A 24,759-nucleotide genomic window follows, 5' to 3' on the forward strand; every position below is an offset into this window, starting at 1 on the left:
GTTTGTTAGCAATCTCCCGAGGCCACTAATAAAGTCGATGTGTTAAAAGCGAAGCTATACAGATAATAATAAACAGTAAATTGATCTCAAATTTTTGATATTTTAAATTTATTTTTCAGTTAAAAGGCATAAAATTTTTTAGTAGTACTTTTAGTTAATTTAGTATTAATATACATGAGACAATTAAAATATGATTGATCGATAATAGATTTGCAAAAAATACAGATAAGAATGTAAAGATGAAGTTGCACAATTGCATAAATTATTTTTACGCCAGTAACTTTTTCATATTTTCTCTTGAGCAGCAAATGTTTTATCTTCATAATCGTTTTTATGGCGAAATAATAGAGCTCAAAAATATAATGACGTAACGCTTAAGACATCGTAAGGCAACCGAGTAAGGCGCTTACTCGCTAAAATATGGCTTTAGTTCGTGACAGGTCACACGTCAAACGTCGTCAACTTCATTAACGTTATTTAATATATTTTTGGTTGGCAACACTAAAAATGTTCAGAGTAACAAACATCAAAAGGACACAATAATTATAAAAATGGCGGTCATTTTTGGGTATTGTGGCCATATGCATTAGGAGTCCAGGTATATTTATTAAGTTCGTGACAAACAGTGCTTTTAGAGGTTACATATTTGTCTCTTCATATCGATGCTTCAAAGGAAAAAAGGTCATAAACAACATTTAAAAAAAAAATATTTAAACACTACTAAATGGCTTTTCTTTTCTGCGTCGGTTGGTCTACTTTTGACCTTGCTATGATTATTTTTACGTCGCTTCTGTTAAGCCAGATTTTCGAAGAGTAGCATAATTTTTTTTTATCAAATGACCATTATTCTGCTATGTTTCAATAAATTGTTACTTAAGATATCATTAGATAATCACATATATGCCTTTAAGTCTTTTTAAAATACTGCACTTTTTTCATATATGGCGTTAATCCTCTTTTACCCTGAAAGCATTATTTGAAGGTTCTGCACTTAAACTGTTTTCCCTTATAGTCACAAGAAATAGAGTTATTTAAGTACGTGAATTAAAAATTTAACCAATATGGCATTTAGACTGCTTTACTTAAAGGTAATTTCTAATTTAGGGGATGTTGGATATTGTATTATTTGTTTTGTTTGTTAATAATGTTGATTCGTTTATTTGCTAAATTGCCATAATCTTAACCTTAATTTAATTTTGAACCGGGTGTCTCTAGTATCCCGATAGCGGCAACAATGTTGCCATGTTGCTAACAATAATTATTATTTATGACTTTTTATCACTTTTAAATTACCTTGTGGTATTACCGCGCGAAAAAATTAAAGTTAAAAGTAGAAAATAAAAACAAAATAAAGGCGTTTTTAAACTTAATAAAATACCTGTTACAGGTTTAATCTCCAACAGATATATTAATTGATTTATTAATTTTTTTACCAAGATAAAGTAAATCGCAACCATAGTTTCATAAAATAATTTATTTAAAAATCATACATAAATATACATACTACACAGATATGATACCGTTAAGATGGTCCCTCCTAACATACCCGATCTGAAACGCAAGGAAAACCATTATTGGATGAGGAAAGTAAATAATAATATGGGATATTGTTTCATTGTTTTGTTGATTGAATAGAATTAAGAACTGCCATTGATTTTGCATTGATTTTACCTTGCAGGTCAATTTGGCCTATTTTAGATTTTAATGAATACTGAGCACTTATTAACTAATTGTTTATTTTGTTCAAATCATAAGGATCAATAGTGATAAGAATGTTAATGTCAATCTGGTCTGTCAGTTTTTTTTTGTAAATTATTGTTGCTAAACCATGGCCTCAAGTTATAGATTGCTCCATAGTTGCAAATTACTTAAACCAATGTTGGTAGTGTTGGTACCAGATAGTACCCAGTAGTTAAACCCAGCATGTCAACACCTAGGTACTTGACAGATAAATGCATTCCTTAAAATTTGGAGGGAACTGACAATCCTATTTTTAATAGATTCATTCTTTATCTGGTTCTAGAGTATGACAGATAGTTTCGCTTAATGCGGATGTGAAAAGGTAGACCCTATCTTAGCCTAATTTTTTTTGTAGTTACTAGTATGTGCTAGGATAGCTTAATTGCTGATTTTCTAAGTAGGCCTAAGAGTTTATAGGGCTCCTTGTTTTTGTTGTGTTAAATAAACCCCAGAAAAGGCCACATTCCATCTTCGGTAAGTTAGCACATGTTACATGCCTAAGTCATTTTCCTATTTTTTTCATCTAATTAATTTCTTATTTGCATGCTTTTCGGTTTAACTCAAAAGAACATCAATGCATCCAACTTTTCAGAGAGCAATTTTATAAAATTTAACTTACTTACCCACACAAAAATGCCATAAAATTGACAGCCATGTCGAACCTCATGTGTGGTCCCCATTTTTAGGCCTTCCTGTACCTTTCTGCTTATCCTCTGCTTCTGCTTTTGCTGCATTTTTATTGTTACTGCTTCCACCTCACTTGCTACTCCACGTGTTACCACATCAAGTCGCTTGGATCATCACCTCCGGAACCTGCATTCCTTCCAATCGGCTACACCTAATACCGATTGCCCTCCACTACCTGCTAGACATTCTGGAAGCATCCTAACTGGTCGATCTGCTGCTGCCTCTTTTGACCCAAACGTATAGTTGCCAACAAAGGAGCCCCATTCAGATCAGGTGGGCCCTGCTACCAGTCGGAGATACTCAGAATTTCAGGTAGTCCCTTTTTCTTTTTGGCTTGGTTTCTCCAGGTATTGATTTATCGGTTCGTCGCAATTTATAGATTATTTTTTTTTTTTAATTAATATGTAGAAATGATCACAGATTTTAAATTCAATTTAGTAAAATTGTTTATATAACCACCATCACTGATTTGATTTGAAATTGGGAACTGAGTATATACGTATATGCGAGGTATTATCAGATGTACAATTGAATAAGTATTAAGTGCTAAATTTTACTTTATTTTCTTTCTCATGATTTTAAATTTCATAATTATAACTTAAGTATTAGAGCATTACTGTCTTTGTATTTATTTTTTTTTTGAATTGAGGTTATAGATTAAATTAGTTGTCAATTATGACATTGATTTATCTTTCAATACTAAAGCTGGGTTTAACGATATAAAGCTGCGTTTTCTTTGCGTGCCCTAATAAAGGCTAATAATCATAACCCTGGAACCCACATTTAGGCATTGTGCGAGAAACAGTGCAATAAATTTGGCGCCTAACGTGTCAGTTCATGCTTTACCAATTTTTTTTTTTTTCTAATAACTTTTGATTATATTAAACATTAGCAGTTAATTTTGATTAGTTGTTTTAGAAGGTTGACTTTACCATTCTTATTTTTTTTTGACGTTTTCATCAGTTCAGTGTTTCTTCTCATTTAAAAAAAAAAAAAGAGAATTATCAATACATTTTATTTAGGTTGGTGACCAATTACCAAAAACCAAGGAAATATCTTCAGGTGTTGTAGGGAAGGATAAATGATTCAAGTGTTATAGGATTACAGGGTGGTGTGAAGGTGAAAAAAGAAAGGGAAAGGAAAAAGAAAGAAAAGGGAAGAAGGGGAAAAGCATTTTTTTTTTAAATTCTTGAATAGAGGTATTGTCAAGTTTTTGAATATTTTGTTTTTTTTTTTTTTTAATATTTTTTTTCTTTGATTTTTTTTTAAATCTGTTCATGCGCAGTACTCTAGTAGGTGTGTATAATAAGCTTATTTACTGGTATTACCTTTGATTGATTTTTAAGATTTCTTTTGTTTTTTTTTTAAATTTATTTATTTATTTTTTTTGAAGTACCTGACTATTCTTACTTCTTATTAGTAGGTCTGAATGATAAATATAACTATAGTCTTAACTGCTCTTATACGTAGTGTATTTGCTGTTGGACTTTGATTCCTTTTTTTTTTAATTTTTTTTTCTTAGGAAAGGGTGGGGGTGTCCTTTGGATACTTATCATATTTTCCTTTTAATTTTTTTTTTAGCTTATTTATTTAATTAACGTTATTAAACTATATATAATATATCTATAAATATATATATTTTTTTGTCCCTCTATTTTGACATTTGAAATGGATGTTAATTATCTAGGTGGTGAGGAACTAAAATATGAGTTACACATTCGAGGTCTCCCATTAACCGGTTCTTTCGCTCAAAAACGGACCAGTCTTCGTGAGTCCTTGCGGTTGGAACGGGAGAAACACATTGATCCTCCTAGTTCCACTGCCTTCGACACAGATAGTGAGCTTTGCCTTTGTCGCAGTAAATTAATATCTATTGAACGGGATATTAAGACTCTCGGAAAGGATTATTGTGATGGAGAATCCAAACGGATTAATACCCTCTTGTTGCATTTGTACCAGCGTATCAATCGAGTCCATGCTGTGTCAGAAGTAGAGTCGGTTTTAAAAAATGAGATTGTAAGTTCATGCACTAAACTTTTTGGTGATCTTAATCTTGCTTCTCAAGGTATCATGCCTTCTTGCTCTTATGCCAACAAACCACCAGCCATTACCCTAACAGGGGCCACTCCATCTCACGAATCCCATGAATCCTTAAATACAGGAGACAACTTAGTAGTTTCAAATGACTTAATTGTTTTGAGTGATGAGGAATCTACACCTGTTGAAGAACTTGAAGCGGAACGTGTTAATTCCAATGTTGCTGCCGCATCGACTTCACAATGCGAGGTTGCAGAGCAGTCGAACAATTTGAATAATTTCCAGTCTGGTACTTCTACGTCCTTTGCACATTCAGCTATTAATAGGGAGTTGCCTCAGATTGAATCTCATAGCGATGCAGTACCCTATGGGACTACTTCCAATCCGTCTTTGACACAACAGTCTAGACCTCCACTCCAGGATTTATTGGAGCTTGCTCAAAGCAGTTGTCCTTATTTTAATCCTCAGCAGAGAACGTCAAGTACATCTGAGTCAAGACCTTCCTATGGTCGTTTCATGCAGCGCGACGGATCCAGAGTCTTTCAGTCTTCCGGAAATGAACTTAATGCAAAGTCCTCAATATCTTCGAATCCTATATTACAACCTCCTGTAAGTCAAATTAACTGTTATCCAGTGAGTTCAGCAAATGAGTCTCAATCAATGAGTCGTCAATCACAGGTTCGTTTTGGACCCCCCGTGGTTCATGCATCTCCTCCAGCAAACTCCACTGCTCATGGAGACAACTTGTCCCAGTCCATACCAATCAACGACTTAGTTCGTCATTTGGAAGAAGTCAATTTTTCTCCGACGGACACATCGAATCGAACTTACGGGCGTGAGCCGAGACAACTATCGCATCCCTCATACCATACACATGATGTGTTTCGATGGAATATTAAGTTTAATGGACAGACTAGTGTTAACGACTTTCTAGAGAGAGTTGAGGAAATACGTTTATCTCGAGGTGTACTTAAGGAGCAGTTACTCCGGTCTGCACCAGAGTTGTTTACTGGCGATGCCCTTCTTTGGTATCGTACCAATAAATTTGCCAGTTGGGATGATTTAGTAACTAAATTGAAAGATTCCTTTCGGCCTTATGACTATGAATATGGTTTGTGGGATGAAATACGTAGGCGCACCCAAGGATCACAAGAACGCGTCCTTACGTTTATTGTCGCAATGGAGAGTCTATTTCGAAAACTTTCAGAAAGTCCCTCCGAATCAGTCAAACTTAATCTTATTCGTCGAAATTTACTTCCTTATATTCAAAGTAGGCTTGCTACCCATGAAATCCATGATCTTCACGAGTTGACTAGGTTAAGTCGAGCAATTGAAGAGACCGAAGCCAGAGTGCAGAGATTTGTCCCACCCCCCACAAACATTAGACAGCTATTAGAACCTGAACTTGCCTACAGAAAACCCAGTCATCACGTAGCGTCAATTGAGTCTTATTCAGAGCCTAGTGATGTTAAGCCCATTATTCCTAATAATCATTCGGCTTATTCAACTTCTATAGATGCAGTTTCTTCTGTTGTAACCTGCTGGAATTGCGGTGACAGCGGACATCGTTTTCGTAAATGTTCTAAGCCCAAAACGTTCTTTTGTTTCCGATGCGGAAAGAGAGACGTTAGTGCAAAGACTTGTCCAACATGCTCAAAAAAACGAGGCATCGGCAAGAGCATAGGCCGTCCCTCTTGCCTATCTTTTGAATCGCAATCGGCCATTAGTCTATCCAAACATGTTCGTACTTCTGCCGTCCTTGATTTCGTCTTGGCACATGCCAAAGGTGATGAGCGTCCTTATCTGCACATAGACATTTTTGGAAAATCACTATTAGGTTTACTTGATAGTGGAGCATCTCGAACTATTATTGGTTCTGCCGGATGGTCTGTTTTGTCTACTTATTGCACCCTTAAACAATCTGGGGCCACTGAGTGCACTGTAGCCAATGGACAACAATGTTCAATAAAAGGAATTGTGACCTTACCTATGAGGCTTCGCACTCGCGTAGTCCTTATGGATGTTTTGGTTGTTCCCTCCCTACCCCATTCCTTGATCTTAGGTATTGATTTTTGGACTCGTATGGGGATCATACCTGACCTTAACACTGGGGAATGGCATTTCAAAGATGTTGCTCCATACTACTGTCACGAAACTGCCGCAATTCAATCCGTTGATACTCTGACTCCAACACAAAAAGAAACTCTCGATCGACTTATCGAGGATGTCTTTTCCAACATGAGTTCAACATTGGGTTGTACTAATTTGGTCAAGCTAGAAATCAGGACAAATTCAGCACCTATCAAACAGCGCTATTATCCTCTTTCCCGTGCCCTTCAAAAGGATGTCAATACTGAATTGGAACAAATGATTGCCAATGGTATTGTAGAACCATCTATTTCACCCTGGTCATCTCCAATAGTAATGGTTAAGAAAAAAACTGGCGAATGGCGTTTTTGTGTCGATTATCGCGCTTTAAATCGTGTGACCATCAAAGACAGTTATCCCATACCTTTTGTTTCTGCCACTTTAGATAAATTAAGAGATGCCAAGTTCCTTAGTACGTTGGATATTAAGTCCGCGTATTGGCAAATACCTATTGCACCAGAATCTCGCCCTCTTACTGCATTTACAGTCCCTACTAGAGGACTTTTCCAATTTACCCGTATGCCCTTTGGGTTGACTAATGCCCCTGCAGTGTGGCAAAGACTGATCGATTCTGTTATTGGTGTTGACTTGGAGCCATACGTCTTCGTCTATCTTGACGACGTAATCATTTCCACCCCGTCGTTCGAGGAACATATTCGTGTTTTACGTGAGGTCATACAGAGGATCGTTAAGGCAGGTCTAACTCTTAACAGAGAGAAGTGTACCTTTTGTAAACCCGAGTTAAAATATTTGGGGTACATTGTTAATTCTTCCGGTCTACTAGTGGACCCCGATAAGATTGAGGCTATTCTGCGTATACCAACCCCCAAGACTGTTACTGATATTAGAAGAATTGTTGGACTCGCATCTTGGTATCGGAGGTTTGTCCCTAATTTTTCCACGATAGTATCTCCCTTGACCGCATTGACCATGAAGAACGTAAAGTTTGTATGGAGTCCTGAATGTGAAAATGCTTTTAATACTATTAAAGAGAAACTGGTCAGCGCACCGGTTTTATCATGTCCAGATTTTGATCTTCCTTTTATTATCCAATGTGACGCTTCCAATTTTGGACTTGGAGCTGTCCTTTATCAGGTTCAAGGTGACGAAGAGCACGCTATTTGTTTCCTAAGTAGGTCTCTTACCAAAAACGAGCGTCGGTATAGCACAACAGAAAGGGAATGTTTGGCTGTCATTTTCGCCATCGAAAAACTCAGACCATATGTGGAAGGTAGCCATTTTACAGTGGTAACTGACCACTATAGTCTGAAGTGGCTTAATTCAATCAAAGATCCTGTTGGTCGCATTGCTCGATGGGCTGTAAGGCTACAACAGTACGATTTTGACATAGTTCATCGTAAGGGTAAAGACAACATCGTCCCCGATGCATTATCTCGTTCGGTACCAGTGGTAGATGAGGTAGCACCTCTGAATGACATGTCAACGAACGATTCTTCTTTCCTGATCGACAAGTGGTATTCCCGCATGCTAAAACGCGTTAAAGAGCAACCATCTAAGTACCCACTATGGTGGATTTCTAATAATAAGCTCTATAAGCGTACTAAGTCAAAATACCCCGCTTTAGATAATCCTGACGATGCTTGGTTGCAGATTGTACCACGAAATCAACGATCTGATGTCATAAAGGCACATCACGATCCTCCCACCTGTGGTCATCTTGGAGTGTTTAAGACTCTTTCCCGTATTTCACAGAAATATTACTGGCCAAATATGAAGTGTGACGTAGCTAGGTATATTGCCCGATGTCACACTTGCTTAAGGACTAAACCTCTTCAAAAAGTCTCTTCTGGCCACCTTCTTAGTCCACAACCAACCCTGACTAGACCTTGGCAAATCCTCAGTGTAGACCTTGTGGGTCCCTTGCCTCGTTCTCGTTCTGGATATTCCTTCGTATTGTCAGTATATGATTTGTTCAGTAAGTATCCTCTCTTCTTTCCTTTACGAGTGGCTACCGCCAGCAGTATATTAAAATGGCTCGAGGACCATGTACTTTTGGTTTACGGAATCCCTGATAGAATCATTGCCGACAATGGACCTCAGTTTCGTAGTGGGGCTTTCCAAAATAAAATGCAAGAGTATGGTATCCAAATACGTTATACTGCTAATTACCACCCGCAGGCTAACCCTGTAGAGCGTGTCCACCGTGTTCTAAAAACCATCATCTCAAGCTATGTTGATGAGGATCATAGGACGTGGGATCTAATTTTGGCTAAGGCAGGTTGTGCAATCCGATCAGCAAGACACGAAGTTACGGGTCTAACCCCAAACTTTGTAATTTTTGGTAGAGAACTTCGATTTCTGTGTCCCACCCCGACTTTAATTTCTCCATCTAACCCTAATGATTCCGATCCAACTTTGCGATCGAAAACATTGGAAAAGGTATTTGTCGATGTTCAGAAAAGACTAAAAAGGGCTTGCGAGCAACGTAGTAGGCGTTATAACTTACGGCATCGCGATGAGCGCTTTCAACTTGGTCAGGAGGTATGGCAGAGAAATTATGTTATCTCTAATGCTGCCAAAAACTTTACTTCAAAGTTCGCGCCTAAATATCTTGGGCCCTACAAGATCAGCAAAATTCTCTCTCCATGGTCCTACGAAATTTCGGACTTGACAGGCCGTTGTCGTGGAGTTTGGCATGCTAAAGATTTAAAGGCACATCCACCTGATAATAACGTTCAAGATCAAATCTAATGTTAGTATCTAAGTTATAAGTCAGCGTAAATTAATTATTATAATAGATTCGTTTCTTTGTAGTTATTTTGAGGGCTCTTATAATGTTGTATTATATTAAGTATTTTCAAGTTAGGATTTCTTTTATTAGTTATTTAGTTAGATTAGTTTTTCTTTATTAGGGATTGAATTTCCATTGCAAGTTTCAGGTAAACTTCCTTTTCAGGAAGGAGGGGTGTGTTACAGGTTTAATCTCCAACAGATATATTAATTGATTTATTAATTTTTTTACCAAGATAAAGTAAATCGCAACCATAGTTTCATAAAATAATTTATTTAAAAATCATACATAAATATACATACTACACAGATATGATACCGTTAAGATGGTCCCTCCTAACATACCCGATCTGAAACGCAAGGAAAACCATTATTGGATGAGGAAAGTAAATAATAATATGGGATATTGTTTCATTGTTTTGTTGATTGAATAGAATTAAGAACTGCCATTGATTTTGCATTGATTTTACCTTGCAGGTCAATTTGGCCTATTTTAGATTTTAATGAATACTGAGCACTTATTAACTAATTGTTTATTTTGTTCAAATCATAAGGATCAATAGTGATAAGAATGTTAATGTCAATCTGGTCTGTCAGTTTTTTTTTGTAAATTATTGTTGCTAAACCATGGCCTCAAGTTATAGATTGCTCCATAGTTGCAAATTACTTAAACCAATGTTGGTAGTGTTGGTACCAGATAGTACCCAGTAGTTAAACCCAGCATGTCAACACCTAGGTACTTGACAGATAAATGCATTCCTTAAAATTTGGAGGGAACTGACAATCCTATTTTTAATAGATTCATTCTTTATCTGGTTCTAGAGTATGACAGATAGTTTCGCTTAATGCGGATGTGAAAAGGTAGACCCTATCTTAGCCTAATTTTTTTTGTAGTTACTAGTATGTGCTAGGATAGCTTAATTGCTGATTTTCTAAGTAGGCCTAAGAGTTTATAGGGCTCCTTGTTTTTGTTGTGTTAAATAAACCCCAGAAAAGGCCACATTCCATCTTCGGTAAGTTAGCACATGTTACATGCCTAAGTCATTTTCCTATTTTTTTCATCTAATTAATTTCTTATTTGCATGCTTTTCGGTTTAACTCAAAAGAACATCAATGCATCCAACTTTTCAGAGAGCAATTTTATAAAATTTAACTTACTTACCCACACAAAAATGCCATAAAATTGACAGCCATGTCGAACCTCATGTGTGGTCCCCATTTTTAGGCCTTCCTGTACCTTTCTGCTTATCCTCTGCTTCTGCTTTTGCTGCATTTTTATTGTTACTGCTTCCACCTCACTTGCTACTCCACGTGTTACCACATCAAGTCGCTTGGATCATCACCTCCGGAACCTGCATTCCTTCCAATCGGCTACACCTAATACCGATTGCCCTCCACTACCTGCTAGACATTCTGGAAGCATCCTAACTGGTCGATCTGCTGCTGCCTCTTTTGACCCAAACGTATAGTTGCCAACAAAGGAGCCCCATTCAGATCAGGTGGGCCCTGCTACCAGTCGGAGATACTCAGAATTTCAGGTAGTCCCTTTTTCTTTTTGGCTTGGTTTCTCCAGGTATTGATTTATCGGTTCGTCGCAATTTATAGATTATTTTTTTTTTTTAATTAATATGTAGAAATGATCACAGATTTTAAATTCAATTTAGTAAAATTGTTTATATAACCACCATCACTGATTTGATTTGAAATTGGGAACTGAGTATATACGTATATGCGAGGTATTATCAGATGTACAATTGAATAAGTATTAAGTGCTAAATTTTACTTTATTTTCTTTCTCATGATTTTAAATTTCATAATTATAACTTAAGTATTAGAGCATTACTGTCTTTGTATTTATTTTTTTTTTGAATTGAGGTTATAGATTAAATTAGTTGTCAATTATGACATTGATTTATCTTTCAATACTAAAGCTGGGTTTAACGATATAAAGCTGCGTTTTCTTTGCGTGCCCTAATAAAGGCTAATAATCATAACCCTGGAACCCACATTTAGGCATTGTGCGAGAAACAGTGCAATATACCATTTAAAATTTACAAAAATTTCATACACTTTTCCGGTTATTATCGGGTCCCTTTAAAATATAAAGACTTGTCATTAGATTAAAAATTCCAATACCTAATTTAAAAAAAAAGAAAGCCAAATGTGCCTTATTATTTTGTTATTCTAAGTGGAAAATCGTTTTAGAAGTCCGGATTCATACAAAAAATATTTAGTCTTAGTCATAATCACAGTTTTAATCATAAAAGTTAAACATGTCATAAGCATAACCGATTTACATATCAAAGTGGTACTGTAATACTGATTACAATTACGACTATGCAAAATGTTGGATAAAACCTGCTTTAAATAATTTTTTTTAAAATTTTTAATAAACGGTTCCATTTCAGATAAAAATGAATGGCACTGGAATAAAAATGTTATGGTTTTAAGAATATAATTAAAATATTAGTTAATTTAGCCACAACGTCAGAAATACCTTGTTAAATCCCTTCCAGCCATTCCATTCCACTATTCTCGAAAAGATTCAAATCGTGTATATTTGCCGCAGGAGTTCAAAAACTTATCCAATTTACTTCAAAGATGGATCATCTTTCGTAAAGAAAAAATGTCGTCGACGAAAAAGTATTTGAGAATATTTTCACCGAGGAGTACAATATTGGATTCCACATACCTAAAAAGGATTTTTTGTATGTGGAAAGGAAGTGCGGACAGTGTCTCCGATTTAGTCAGATTTTAATGATGAACACAAAAGGACACCTTGAGAAAACAGCTATACTAATGTTAGTTAGACATTTTAAGACGAATAAATGATCGGTGATACATAAATTTTGACTCAGTGCGTAAAAAAACTTTAACTCGCTATAACTTTAAAACTAGGAAATACATCATCGTCTAGTTCTTACAAAATTTGTGCAATTTATATTTACTTTTCAAATATGATGCCAAAAATATACCGTTCCATTTAAATTTTTTTTTTAATTAAATTTAAGGGAATCCCCATTTTACAAAATAAATGTACAAAATAGATTATTGCATAATAGATAACTTAACCTAGTGAGTTGATACAATGTAAATAAATATATATAGATATATATATATATATATATATATATATATATATATATATATATATATATATAGATAGATAGAGAGATATATATATATATATATATTTTTATAACGGAACACCCTGTATATATATATTTATATAATATATATACAGGGTGTTCCGTTGATCATGTTACAAACTTCTAGGGCAGATAGAAAACGTCAAAAGAAAAACAAAAGTTCATATAAACATGGGTCCGGAAAAGCTTCCTCAGGGAGCTAGGGCTCTTTGAAAATAACCTTTAAAAACTAGTTTTTTTTTAATAGCTCCGGAACTACTTTAGCTACCGCAACCAATTTTGGGAGGCAAATTATTGTTAGTACGTTTCTTCTTTTGAACCTACTAAATAAAAAAAAAATTACCAGGGGCTTCAGAATCAGAGGGGTATTTGGTAAATTTAGGCCCATTTCTTGAAGACTTTAATTTCTGCCCGTTTGGGCTTTAGATTATGATGTTCCTATGCTTTTTACATAAAAGAGGTGCTCTTAGTAAAAGTAGGTAAATGGTAAATATCACCGTTTTTGTGAAAATTGACGAAAAGCAAGTTATGAGATACAAAAATGAATTACCTATTATTATTAATAAACAATTTAAAAAAAAAATCTGGCATAAATAAAAAATAAATGTTTAAAAAAAGTTAAGGTAGCCACTTTATTAAATTGGTACTCAAATTAATTAACTGTCACTTTAATTACCTTGAGGCATAAAATGTTTAAATGATTTTAAGTGTAATAAAAAACCAACAAATTAATAATTTTAGAATCGTAAACAAATTTTATTAAAGATTGGTATTACAAAAATAAACTTAAAATATTAATTGCTCAAAATGCCGGCCGCCACGATCGATACATATATCGTATCTACGCACCATATTAAGGTTGATATGGTTAAAAATATCAGGGTGGTTTGGATTACTTCAGCAGCTGCGGAAATTCTGGCCACCAGGTCTTCTTCTGACTCGACTGGAGTTTCATATACGAGACTTTTCATCCCTTAAGAGAAAAAAATCTAAGGGTGTCAAATCTGGTGAGCGTGCTGGCCAGGTGACAGGGCCTTCGCGGCCAATCCAGCGCCTTCCAAAATTTTCATTTATAAACTCGGGGCCAATAAGTGAAAAATGAGCTGGCGCTCCATCGTGTTGTAGCCATAAGTTCTGTCGTATATTTAGGGACAGATCATATTATAGTTCTGGCAGTACATTTCTTAAAAAATTTAATATTTCCCGTTAAACGAGGAGGCAACATAATTGGACCAATTAAGCGTTCTCCAACAATGCCGGCCCACATATTAACCGAAAACTTATGTTGATAGCTCCTAAAATGAATACCATAAGGGTTTTCCTCACTCCACACATGATTATTCTTAGAATTTAAAAATGCCTTCTTTTGTAAATGAAGCCTCGTCAGTAAAAAGGACATATTTTGGAAATTGAGGTTCTTCTGTACACCGGTCAAGAAACCACTGGCAAAAATTCACGCGGGGCATAAAATCATTGGGTCCTAATGATTGCACCTTTTGCAGGTGGTAGGGCCGAAGAAGCTGTTCATTAACAACATTCCATACCCTAACATGATTTACATGCATCGCTACAGCTCGAGTACTTACTGATGGGTTATCTTCAAATCGCTGAAGCACTTCTTCCTCAAAATCCGGGATTCGGATGTTCCTTTGCGCGCCATTATCTTGGCGTTTTATTTTAACAGAGCCAGTCTCCCTGAGCCGTTGATTGACCCTTTCAAAAAGTGTGTGAGCTGGGATTCGCCTTTCGGGAAACCGCTCTTCATATAGTCGAGAAGCAGCTCTACCATTACATCGAACTTTTCATTCGTTCCCATAAATTAAAAGCATATCGGCGTATTCAGCCAAAGTATAATCTTCCATTACTTAACCGTAATAAAAAGGGAATTAATATCATGTAAAAAATACTGACAGTGACAAATTTAAAAAATACTGACAGTGGAAATGAAATTAGCATTATTATTATTATTAAAATAATTAATTCAGGTGCTGTATCTTAGTTTGGTTTTAGTCAATTTCCACAAAAACGGTGATATTTACCGACTTTTACCAAGAGCACCTTTTTTATGTAACAGGCATAGGAACATCATAATCTAATACCCAAACGGGCAGAAATTAAAGTCTTAAAGGAATGGGCCTAAATTTACCAAATACCCCCCTGATTCTGAAGCCCCTGGTAATTTTTTTTTTAATTTAGTAGGTTCAAAAGAATAAACGTACTAACAATAATTTATCTCCCAAAATTGGTTGCGGTAAATAAAGTAGTTCCGGAGCTATTAAAAAAAAACTAGTTTTTAAAGGTTATTTTCAAAGAGCTCTAGCTCCCTGAGGAAGCTTTTCCGGACCCATGTTTATATGAACTTTTGTTTATCTTTTGACGTTTTCTATCTGCCCTAGAAGTTTGTAACATGATCAACGAAACACCCTGTATATATATATATATATATATATTCTAAGAACTGAGTTAACACCATTACATCCATAGTCTGCTCAGGCTATTCGAGATCTATCGATAGGAGAATGGCGGCCATATTCAATTCTGTACATGATAAAGGTCAAAATTGCGTAGAATTCTATTTGGAACATTGAGACCCACTTTAGAAAGCAGGTCAGGAGCATTAATCATGCCATTAACCAGCTTAAACACAAAACAAAGATCAGCGTTCACACGCCTTTTGGCCAATATGTTCATCAGGTTAAGTCTTACTCACATGTCCTCACGATGGTACTCGTCAAAGCTAATACCCATTCTAAATGCAGCACACCGTAAAAATCCATCTTGCACTCTCTCAATCATATCTATTGAATTCTGATATAGAGGAGACCACACTACTGAAGAGAATTCAAGATTAGATCTAACCAGCGAGACATAAAGGAGTCTATAGGCTTGCAGAGAGAGACGTGAATTATACCTATTTACAGCACCCAACACTCTTAGTACCTTTAAAGTTATTTTAGAGATGTGATGAATAAATCTCAGATGCTCATCGAACCACACGCCCAAATCCTCGACTACATTCACATACTGCAAGAACTTGCCAAGGATACTATATGTAGAATTGAATCTCTTCGAACCTCTATGAAATGATATGTAGCAACACTTGGAAATATTGAGCCTCAATCCGTTTATCACTGACCACTCACACAAAACATCAAGGTCTTCCTGAAGTTTGACTATATCATTCACCTGCTTAATTTGCATGTAGAGCTTCAGGTCATCAGCAAACCTACTTACAGAACTATGATTCATCACATTAACAATATCATTCACAAATAGATTGAAGAGCAGAGGGGCACAGTGAAATCTCTCAGGAACCCCCGAGACTACATTAGTAGGTGCAGAAGTACAGCCATGCACCTTCACACTCTGAGTTCTTCCTATCAGAAAACTCTTTAGCCATTTTAAGAGGGAGTCATGAAAACCAGCACTTTCCAACTTGGCCAGCAAGAGACCAAAGTTCATCCTGTCGAAGGCCTTGAAGAAGTCGGTATAGACCGCATCAGTCTGAACTGTAAATCTTAATGTAAATGTAATTGTTAAGACATTTGGGGTATTTCCCAGTGGTACACAATTTTTGAACCAGCGCGACAAAATCCAAGACCCTATACTCGTAAAGTTCATAACTTGACAAATAAATTTTTACCTTAAATGGGATTCCGTAGAAGATAAATGTTTTAAGAAAACCTCTTTGCAAAAAAACGGTAAAATCCGGTTTTGCACATTTAAGAAGAGAGATTTTAAGAAAATATTTATTTTAAATTCTATGGATCAGAAATCCAGCCCTTCCCAACCCTTTTTCATAACGAATATATTAGCTTTCCCTCTACTAGTAACGTAAAAGATACGTTAGATGAAACAGATACAGAGGATTAGTAGATTTGCAAAATATAAATATATTATTTTGCCTCAAAATTAAAACTATTATTAGTTAACATTTATAACCATAGTAATAAGTAGTTTAATAATGTAAAAGTCTTAAATTGATACGACTACCCAGTACCTACGGCTTTAAAGATTACAAACCAACAAAAATTTCGTTCCAGAGGTAGGGTTTGTTTCCTTGGTTATGAATTTAAGAAGTCAATGTTTTTTTGCATTATTTTTAGTTAAAGGTTAAATTTGTTTGGATACTCTTTTGGTTTAAAATAAAATATTGTAAGCTGTTTATCCCAATTTTATTATTAAAATGCTCTATATTATTCACTTTAAAAACCTTTAGTTAGTCATTTTTATAAGACATTTTTAATTTTTTTATAATGGTTAAATCATTATTCTTTCTAGCATTCTGTTTTTTACGTGGCACTTAAGCTATAAGAATATCTCGGTGGCTAAGATTTTTATCATTACTTGAAATTTTTCAATTATTAGATTTATGCCTTTTTACTTGAATTTGTTCTAAAGACTTATTGGCTTAACCTATATTATCTAGCTTCCATATAAAATTATTAAGTATTAATGAACTAATGATCATTAAGAGAACGGTTCAAAACACAATATTTTAGTTGCAGTTGGCCGTTTTATTAATTGCATAAAAAATTATAAATATTAAAAAGAAAATTAAATGGTTTTCTGTAAAATCAATAAATTGTCGCTTATGACCTTTCTCCTGTCAATCATCAATTTAGTGTTTCCGTGAAGTAGCGTCGATTTTTTAAAAGATAATTTACTGGCTACATTTTGCCCATATTTGACATTATATTTTAATACTTACAGAAATTTGTAACTATTAAAGTTAAACATCCAGTCTACGTGATTTCTTATGTGTCCGTTATTTTCATTTTTATTAAAGAATATCTGCAACACAATAAGGCTTATTATTGACCCAACTATTGAAATAATTATTGGTGTGAATACAATATATGCTCTGTCGGCTGAGGCTAAAATTTTAAAATAGTAGTTAAAAAATCTTCTAAATATTTTGGTTTTATTAGACTTACTATCAAACATACAAACATCTGGATATATTCCATAGTATTTAATTATATTGCTTGGTACATCTGGGACTCCTAAACTTCCAGAAACTAGCGAAATTATAAACAGAAAAATTGAAATTCCCACAGACAATCCTGTGTACCATTGCCATCTAGTCTCCTGGCGTTCTTCTTCAATAGGATATCTGAAAAAATACTTTTAAATGAAAGAATTTACATTTATTGACAAACATGTACTTACTTCACCAAGTATAGTAGTTCTAGGCACAAAATTAGCAGCCACAGAAAGGACATTACTAACGTTAATAAAAACACAGATCCTAGAAAAAAAAATAGGTATATATTTTCTTTTAGAAGTATACAATGTTGCAATGTTAGACTCGAAAAATTTATATAAAGACATTTTTAAGTTGTTTTTTTCTTCTACAAGAGGGGCCGGGGCTCGTAGATAATTATGACTGTATGTTCAAATGAAGAGGTACGCCTTGTTCAAATTTATTAACTGAAAATTATCTAGTTTTGGGATCGTAAAACTTATTTTTTTAAGGTGAAATTGATTTCACTTTCGAAATTAAAATTGTAGTGAAATAAATTTGCATCATGTTGAGGCTACAATACTTTTATAGTGCAAATGTATTTGTACTATTATTCGAATTAAAGGCGAAAAAATAATACCGCATAAGGCTAGTGACCATGAGGGTTCTTCTAACTTTGTATGAATTGTTAAACGTAATTAAAAAATAATAAAGGTGAGAATGTTCTCATTCCTAAATCTACACAACATTCTGCAAAAAGATTTAATGCGTTTCCAGGCAAAAAAGAGAACAAGTCATGCCATTGGAACATTTGTTTACACAACAGAGTAAAAAGCCATTAGAACCGTTTTACTTAATTTACCAGAAGCTTTTGATTATTTTAATAATAGATTTGCTGCACAAGTTTAAAATATTTGGATTTTGGGGAACTGAATTAAAATGGCTCAAGTCTTTCTTAACGGGTCGCTCTCAAAAAGTTTCCTTCGGCGAGCTTTCGAATTAGTGGTGCACTGTCGATCTCTTGAATTGAAACACCTGAAGAAAAGTTTAAAAGATAAGCCGTTTTGTTAGAGAGGTGATACTATTGGCAAATTAAATAACTACAGGAAAAATGTTATGTTTTGTATTTATGGATGTTGTGTGTACTTATAATGACGTAGGTACATGTTTTAGAACAAGCTGTATAAATGTATGTAAGTAAGTATATAAAAATGAAAATTATAATATAACGAAGTGGTATATTTTAATGAAAATAGAAAAACCAAACAAATGTAATACAAAAATTATCATTTACAGCTCAAGTTCTAGATGGGTTTCGAATTTCCATGCCTTTATTATGCCTAGGATCTATGATTCTACAGGCAGTAGACATTTAAAATAAAAAATCTTTAATTTTTCTATAATTTTTCTTTCCAAAATGAATCATTTATTTTCATTTATATATAAATAGTAAAAGCAATGTGGCATTCTTATTCAATATTTGCAGCCATTCTAGGCCTAAACTGATCCTTTTTTGGCTTCCTACCTTTTCGTTAGATTTTTTTATTTATATTTATGGTTTTGAAATAAAAAATCGAAATTTTAGAAATTAAAAAAACTAGCATCTATCGACTTTTGAAAAAAATATGTACATTTCATTAGTGAAAACCGCATTAAAAAATATTGTAAAATAAAAAAGTTATCCAGGAAACAGAAATTTTTGGGTGAATAATCCCCTTAACTCTGCATTCCAATTGTTCTCTTCCTGTTCTATTCTTTTAATTTTATGTACTGTGTTGTATTGTATGGGTATCGAACCTGCGGCTATGAAAGAAATTGGACGAAAATTTTCAATGATGCCGAGAGCTCAATTGCAAAAAAGAAATTGAGCTAAGGAGAAAGTTATTTTTATTTAAAGGTCAATGTTGTAGTCTGAAAGAAAAAATAAATTCAATTTGCTATAAATCATAAAAACAATTTTTAAACACCTTGAAAAAATTCAATTTGCAATTGGATATAGATACTGCGTGCCCCACACGGTATTTGTTTGTGTTTAGTGTTCTTTGATTATCATTATATAATATTGCTTTGTCATAAAACTGCCTCTCCTCTACTAATGCCCCATAGTCGCAGACTGGGTTTCCAGACAATATATATACAGTGCGGATAAATATAAATCTAAATTAAAGTTTGGTATTTTGGCTTTTTATTATTTGAAAGATGATTTTGATAGCCGAAATGAATATTGTGAGCAAATGCAGCAATTATGTAGCAACATTTACTTTAAACGGCCATGTGAACAGAAAGAATTGTCGATACTGGACGACCGAAAAGCCTCATTGCTTCACAGAATGTCATACACAACACTCTCTTCAAAATGATCTTACCCCGCTCTAACTTTGTATATGGATTTGGAAGAACTCGGCATGCACCAACGTGATCTTTTTTTCAGCAAGATGGAGCCCCGCCACACGATGCTTTACCCGTTTGCAATTATCTAGAAGAAGCTTTTCCAAATCGTTGTATAGGTAGACAAGGGTTCATTGAATGGCCACCCAGACTACCAGATTTAACTCTCCTCGACTATTTTTTATGGAAATATTTATAAAGTAAAGTGTATGTCATTAAACCAGTGAGTTTAGAAGATTTAAAAGAACAAATGCGCTAGGAAATTGGAAATATTACTCCAGATGTCATTGACAACGTTCAAAAAGAATTTTTAAATCGCCTTGGTTATTGTCAAGTTGTTAAAGGTGCTTAGTTCGAACATTTAATTTAGGTAAGTATTTCTTTAATTTTAATTTTTTTAATAATTTTTTGTTCAAAATTGATTATGTAACCACTATTCATTTGTACCATATCCTTCCTTTGTCAAAATGGGTTCTTTCTGATTCTGCAATAAAAAATGGTGGTTCACATTTCAAAAACATATTGATGGCGTCATATCTTTTTCTTGAGTCACCCTGTATATTTAACTGCACGTAAAAAAACCCTAAACCAAATATTAAAATTGACGGATTCAGGCATTTTTTTAGAACGTTCCATTTAATTTTTATTCAATTTTACCGCTATTTTTACGGATGCACTGTATATGTATATATAATATACAGATCGTGTTATCGTGAGCTACGTATTACCCAAAATAATGGCAACACCGCTTGGTTGCGGCTTGCAGGCGGCGAAATCTTTCGTTTTTATTTTTTGAACCGGGAGTCAGCAGACCTCACTTTGGAGTGTGACTGCACGTTGCATTAATAATTTTTGAGCGTTATTTTCGTGTTTTTTTCACTATGGCTGTTTATACCCCTTCCGAAAGAGTTCAACTAATGGTTCAATAATAATGGTTCAATAATGGTTTTATGGAGGCAATTCGGCAGTACAATGTAGCTGAAAAATGTCACTGAAAACAAATCTTTTCAGTGACATTTGAGAATAAACCGATTCCTTGTGCAAAAACGTTTTAAATGTGGTTACAAATTTTGAGACATCCTTTTGTCTTCAAGATTGTAAAATGCCACACAAAACGTCAAGAACCACCTGTTGAAGTGTTCCAGGATATATTAGAACGGCGGGAAGAAATGGTTGGCAGTACCCTAGAACTTGATTCGACACGGTCCACTAGAAGTGTTGGAGAGGAACTGGGAATGAGCAATAAAACTGTTGCTCGTATCTGGAAAAAATATAGGTACAAATGTTTCAAGTATTCAAAAACTCAGGAAATATTTCCTGAAGACCAGTGGCGAAGAATGGAATTTTGTGAAACCATGATGGAAAAGGCAAATGAAAACGATTATTTTTTAAAAAATATTTTGTTTTCTGATGAATCTTCTTTTCCATTACATGGCAAACACAATCCTTCCATTGTTCGTTATTGGTTTCAGGAAAACGAGCACAGAAGTTTTCAGTTTCGTACCCAGTATCCTCAGAAATTGAATGTTTGGCCAGGTATTTTGGGCGACAATGTTATAGGGCCGTTTTTTATTGATGGCACTTTAAACGCCAAAAAGTACCTTGAGTTGCTGCAAAACCAAGTTCTTCCTGCCATTCAAATCCTACCTGATATAGACCTGGGATCAGTTTATTTTCAGCAAGGTGGCTGTCCTACTCATAACGCGGCTAGGGTAAAAGAATTTTGAATAAATACTTTTCCTAACCGCCTTATTAGTGGGACTGGCAATATTAAATGGCCTCCTAGATCTCCAGATTTAACCTTAACCTTAAGCAGACCATTTACAAGCATGAATTTAGTAGGCCAATAAATTTAGAGCAGTTCCAAAATAAATATGTCGAAGGTGCCAATTCCATTTTACCTGAAAGTCTTTTGGAGGTACGAAATAGCTTTTACGATAGGTTCAGTTTTTGTTTAGCAAAAGAAGGCGGTTTATTTGAGCCTTTTATTTAAAAAATGATATGTTGTTAAGTTTGTTTATTAGAGTTTTATTTCTGATTTTTTATTATATTTTTATCAGAGTTGATATTTTATTTTTTAATAGAATAACGCTTTAATTTTCATTATGCAAAACACAGCATATTAAACATTTTAAGATTACAATTCTATGTGGGTGTTACACATTGTCATATCTGTAAAACCCGCATTAGAATAAATATTTTAAAAATGCCTGGATGTTCGCGTAATATTTTGGGACATTTTGTTGCCAAACGACGCAGCTCCCACGAAAGTCAGATGTTTACTAATCCCGTCCTCGGGCCGACTGGGGCGGTGCTCTGTCGCAGGCACTCGTACACGCGCGACGTTGCAAAATTTCGCCTCTATGCGGTTTCCTATAAGTAACGAACGAAAACACGATCTGTATATTATATAAGAACATATAAAATATGAAGCTGCTTTTAAATTTTGGCTTGTGTTATTAAGTTTTTCATTAATGTTTTAAATTTATAAAAATGTCAATATTTTAGATATGTAGGTACGTATTCAGGGCCGAAAATAAAATATTAAGGTTCAAAGAAATATGGGTTCGCAAGGCCTTCTTGTTCGAAATACAGGGTGTTAAAGTTGTTACTTTATTTTTCTATTCTTTAAATAAAATCTATGATAATGAATCCAAACTTAGTATGGCTCTTATTTGTAGGTAGCGCCACCTATGCGTCTTAATACTATTCTAAATGAACACAACGTTTTAGTATGGCTCTATATTAAATTTTTTAGTAAATTAAATAATTCTTTATCATTCTTACGTCAAAATAAAATGCATGTTAAAAATTGATATTAGTATCCGTTTTCCACATATTAAAATTTCGACATATTCGAATTAAACAACAATTACGACAAGTCTAATTTTATTATAGCAAAACTTAAAAAAAAAAATAAATGTATAGCAAAATAATTTTGAATAAAATTAAATTATAATAATAATTATAATTTTCAAGAATTCCAGCATTTCACCAGCTTAGAAGTAAGCACATGTCGTTTTGTGATAGATTGGGCGATTTTCTTAAAGTTTATGCTGCGTTTGTTATCCGACTTTATGCTTCTCCTGTATTAGCTTTATTGAAATATACTATCAGTGATTTGAACCATCCCTACAGGCAATAATCCTAAGGATTAAGGTCTGGCAATCAAATCAAGTCAAAAAATCTAGGTGGCCAATTCTGCGGACCACCCCGACTAATCCATCAATTTTGGTTTAAAAAATCTCTTATTATTATCTTCGTAAATTATAGCGTGAAGCGGCTTTATCATGCTGCAAATAAATGTTTCGTCTTACATTAAGGGGGATATTTTCTAATAGATTTTCCAAGTGGTTTTCAAGAAAGTCTAAGAATTTTTCTCGTGTAAGACTAGTGTCGATTATAAATGGATGAATTAAATAACTATTTAATGCTCCACACCACACATTAATGCTACATTTAGGTTGGAAATTATGGTTTACCATAGCCTGAGGGTTTTCATAAGATCATTGCTGTTCAGTGTGAAAATTGTTTATACCATCACGAATGAACTGTACTTCATCAGTGAACAAAACGTACCTATATATTATAACGGTTAGGGAGGGTGGGCAGACTTTTGTGTGTAGAAAAGTCTTCCGGCCCTCCTTAACCCGCTATATTGTAGCCACTTCACTTTAAAAATAGACTTCTACAATATGACTTTGATTTTTATTAATCAAATTACAGAATTGCATTCTCAACTCAAAATCACCCAGCTGTAAGTAATGAACCTGTTGTAAATAAAATGGGTATAAACAAATGATGTGAGGATTTCTCTAAACATACGATTGCGTAGCTTGGTAAGTCGACGGCACTAAAAATAGCCTCTTTTAATTCAACATCAGGTCTCGCTTTTCTTTCCTTTTCATACTTAGAAATATCTCAGATTCTCCAGCAGTAGCGAGAACTTGTAAAAAACTGTTCTATCTAGCACGTACCCTTCTGGAAAACGACGCTGGTACTCTGCGACAGTTTGAATTGAGACCCCATTACAGAAGCCATAGACGAATGCATATACACGATCTAAGAATTTCGCAGGAATAATAACGTATTTAGATCTAATGTTTTTTAAATAATAAGATAATACATGTTATGAACAGAATTTGACAGCAACAAAATTTGATCTTATTTATTATAGGTATTTAAAATAGATTTGGTCTATTGAGTCTTCAGTAGTTTGGCTTTCGTGAGTCTGTGATCACAAATGATGCTATCTTTAGCTTTCTAGAGCACCTGTACAACCGACTGAATGTTGGTGAAGTTGCAGCAGCGGTATTCTGTGACTTGTCCAAGGCATTTGACTGCGTGAGTCACAGAGTGCTGCTGATGAAACTGGAGCTCTATGGTTTCAGAGCAACTGCCCTTGAGTGGCTTCGTTCCTACTTATCAAATCGTGTCCAGGCTGTCAAATTTAATGGTGGTATCTCTAAGGAACTTAATATAAATGTGGGTGTTCCGCAAGGATCAGTACTTGGTCCTTTACTTTTTCTCATTTATGTGAACGATCTGCCACAACTGCAGGTAACTGGCAAATTTACATTGTTTGCCGATGATACCACCATCCTCTGGCACGACTCTGATGTTTCTCAAATGGAGGCCAATATACGTGCAGATTTGTTAAAAATAAAAGACTGGTGTGATGCAAATTTTTTGACATTTAATGTTTCCAAAACAAATATCCTTAATTTTAAATGTAATACAAATGATATATGTTTAAATAATGAAGCCATTACCATGCCACCGTTCAGTAAGTTTTTGGGTCTTTCCATAGACAAGTTCTTAAATTTGAAGACCATATTGTGAATGTATGTAGAAAAGTCTCATCAGGCTGCTACGCCCTAAGGGTTATAGCCA

At 34.5% G+C, this 24,759-nt stretch overlaps 1 protein-coding gene and 1 long non-coding RNA gene across 6 annotated transcripts in view; one reads left to right on the plus strand and one right to left on the minus strand.

The window, feature by feature from the left end:
- The window catches only part of LOC126740058 (uncharacterized), a 121,684-nt gene that overhangs the window by 11,956 nt on the left and 84,969 nt on the right, over positions 1 to 24,759 (minus strand). Inside the window, exons 7-12 of one of the 5 annotated variants that reach the window (XR_007661774.1) lie at positions 17,685 to 17,763; positions 17,450 to 17,628; positions 17,224 to 17,389; positions 10,526 to 12,055; positions 2,364 to 9,713; positions 1,457 to 1,551 (exon numbers count right to left, since the gene is read on the minus strand). Coding sequence is in view for 2 of the 5 variants with exons in the window: in XM_050445910.1 (XP_050301867.1) it covers positions 11,959 to 12,055; positions 17,224 to 17,389; positions 17,450 to 17,628; positions 17,685 to 17,763 (521 nt within the window). In the remaining 3 variants the exon portion in view is untranslated. Of the gene's footprint in view, positions 1 to 1,456; positions 12,056 to 17,223; positions 17,390 to 17,449; positions 17,629 to 17,684; positions 17,764 to 24,759 lie in introns of those variants that run through there. The other 4 variants (XR_007661775.1, XR_007661773.1, XM_050445910.1 and 1 more) reach the window with 4 other exon arrangements.
- The window catches only part of LOC126740061 (uncharacterized), a 48,864-nt gene continuing 24,608 nt past the window's right edge, over positions 504 to 24,759 (plus strand). The window contains exons 1-2 of the long non-coding RNA XR_007661777.1: positions 504 to 598; positions 19,910 to 20,236. This is a non-coding gene — a long non-coding RNA (uncharacterized LOC126740061). The remainder of the gene's footprint in view (positions 599 to 19,909; positions 20,237 to 24,759) is intronic.

This window comes from Anthonomus grandis, chromosome 9 (genome assembly GCF_022605725.1).
Source record: "Anthonomus grandis grandis chromosome 9, icAntGran1.3, whole genome shotgun sequence".
NCBI classification, from domain to species: Eukaryota; Metazoa; Arthropoda; class Insecta; order Coleoptera; family Curculionidae; genus Anthonomus; species Anthonomus grandis.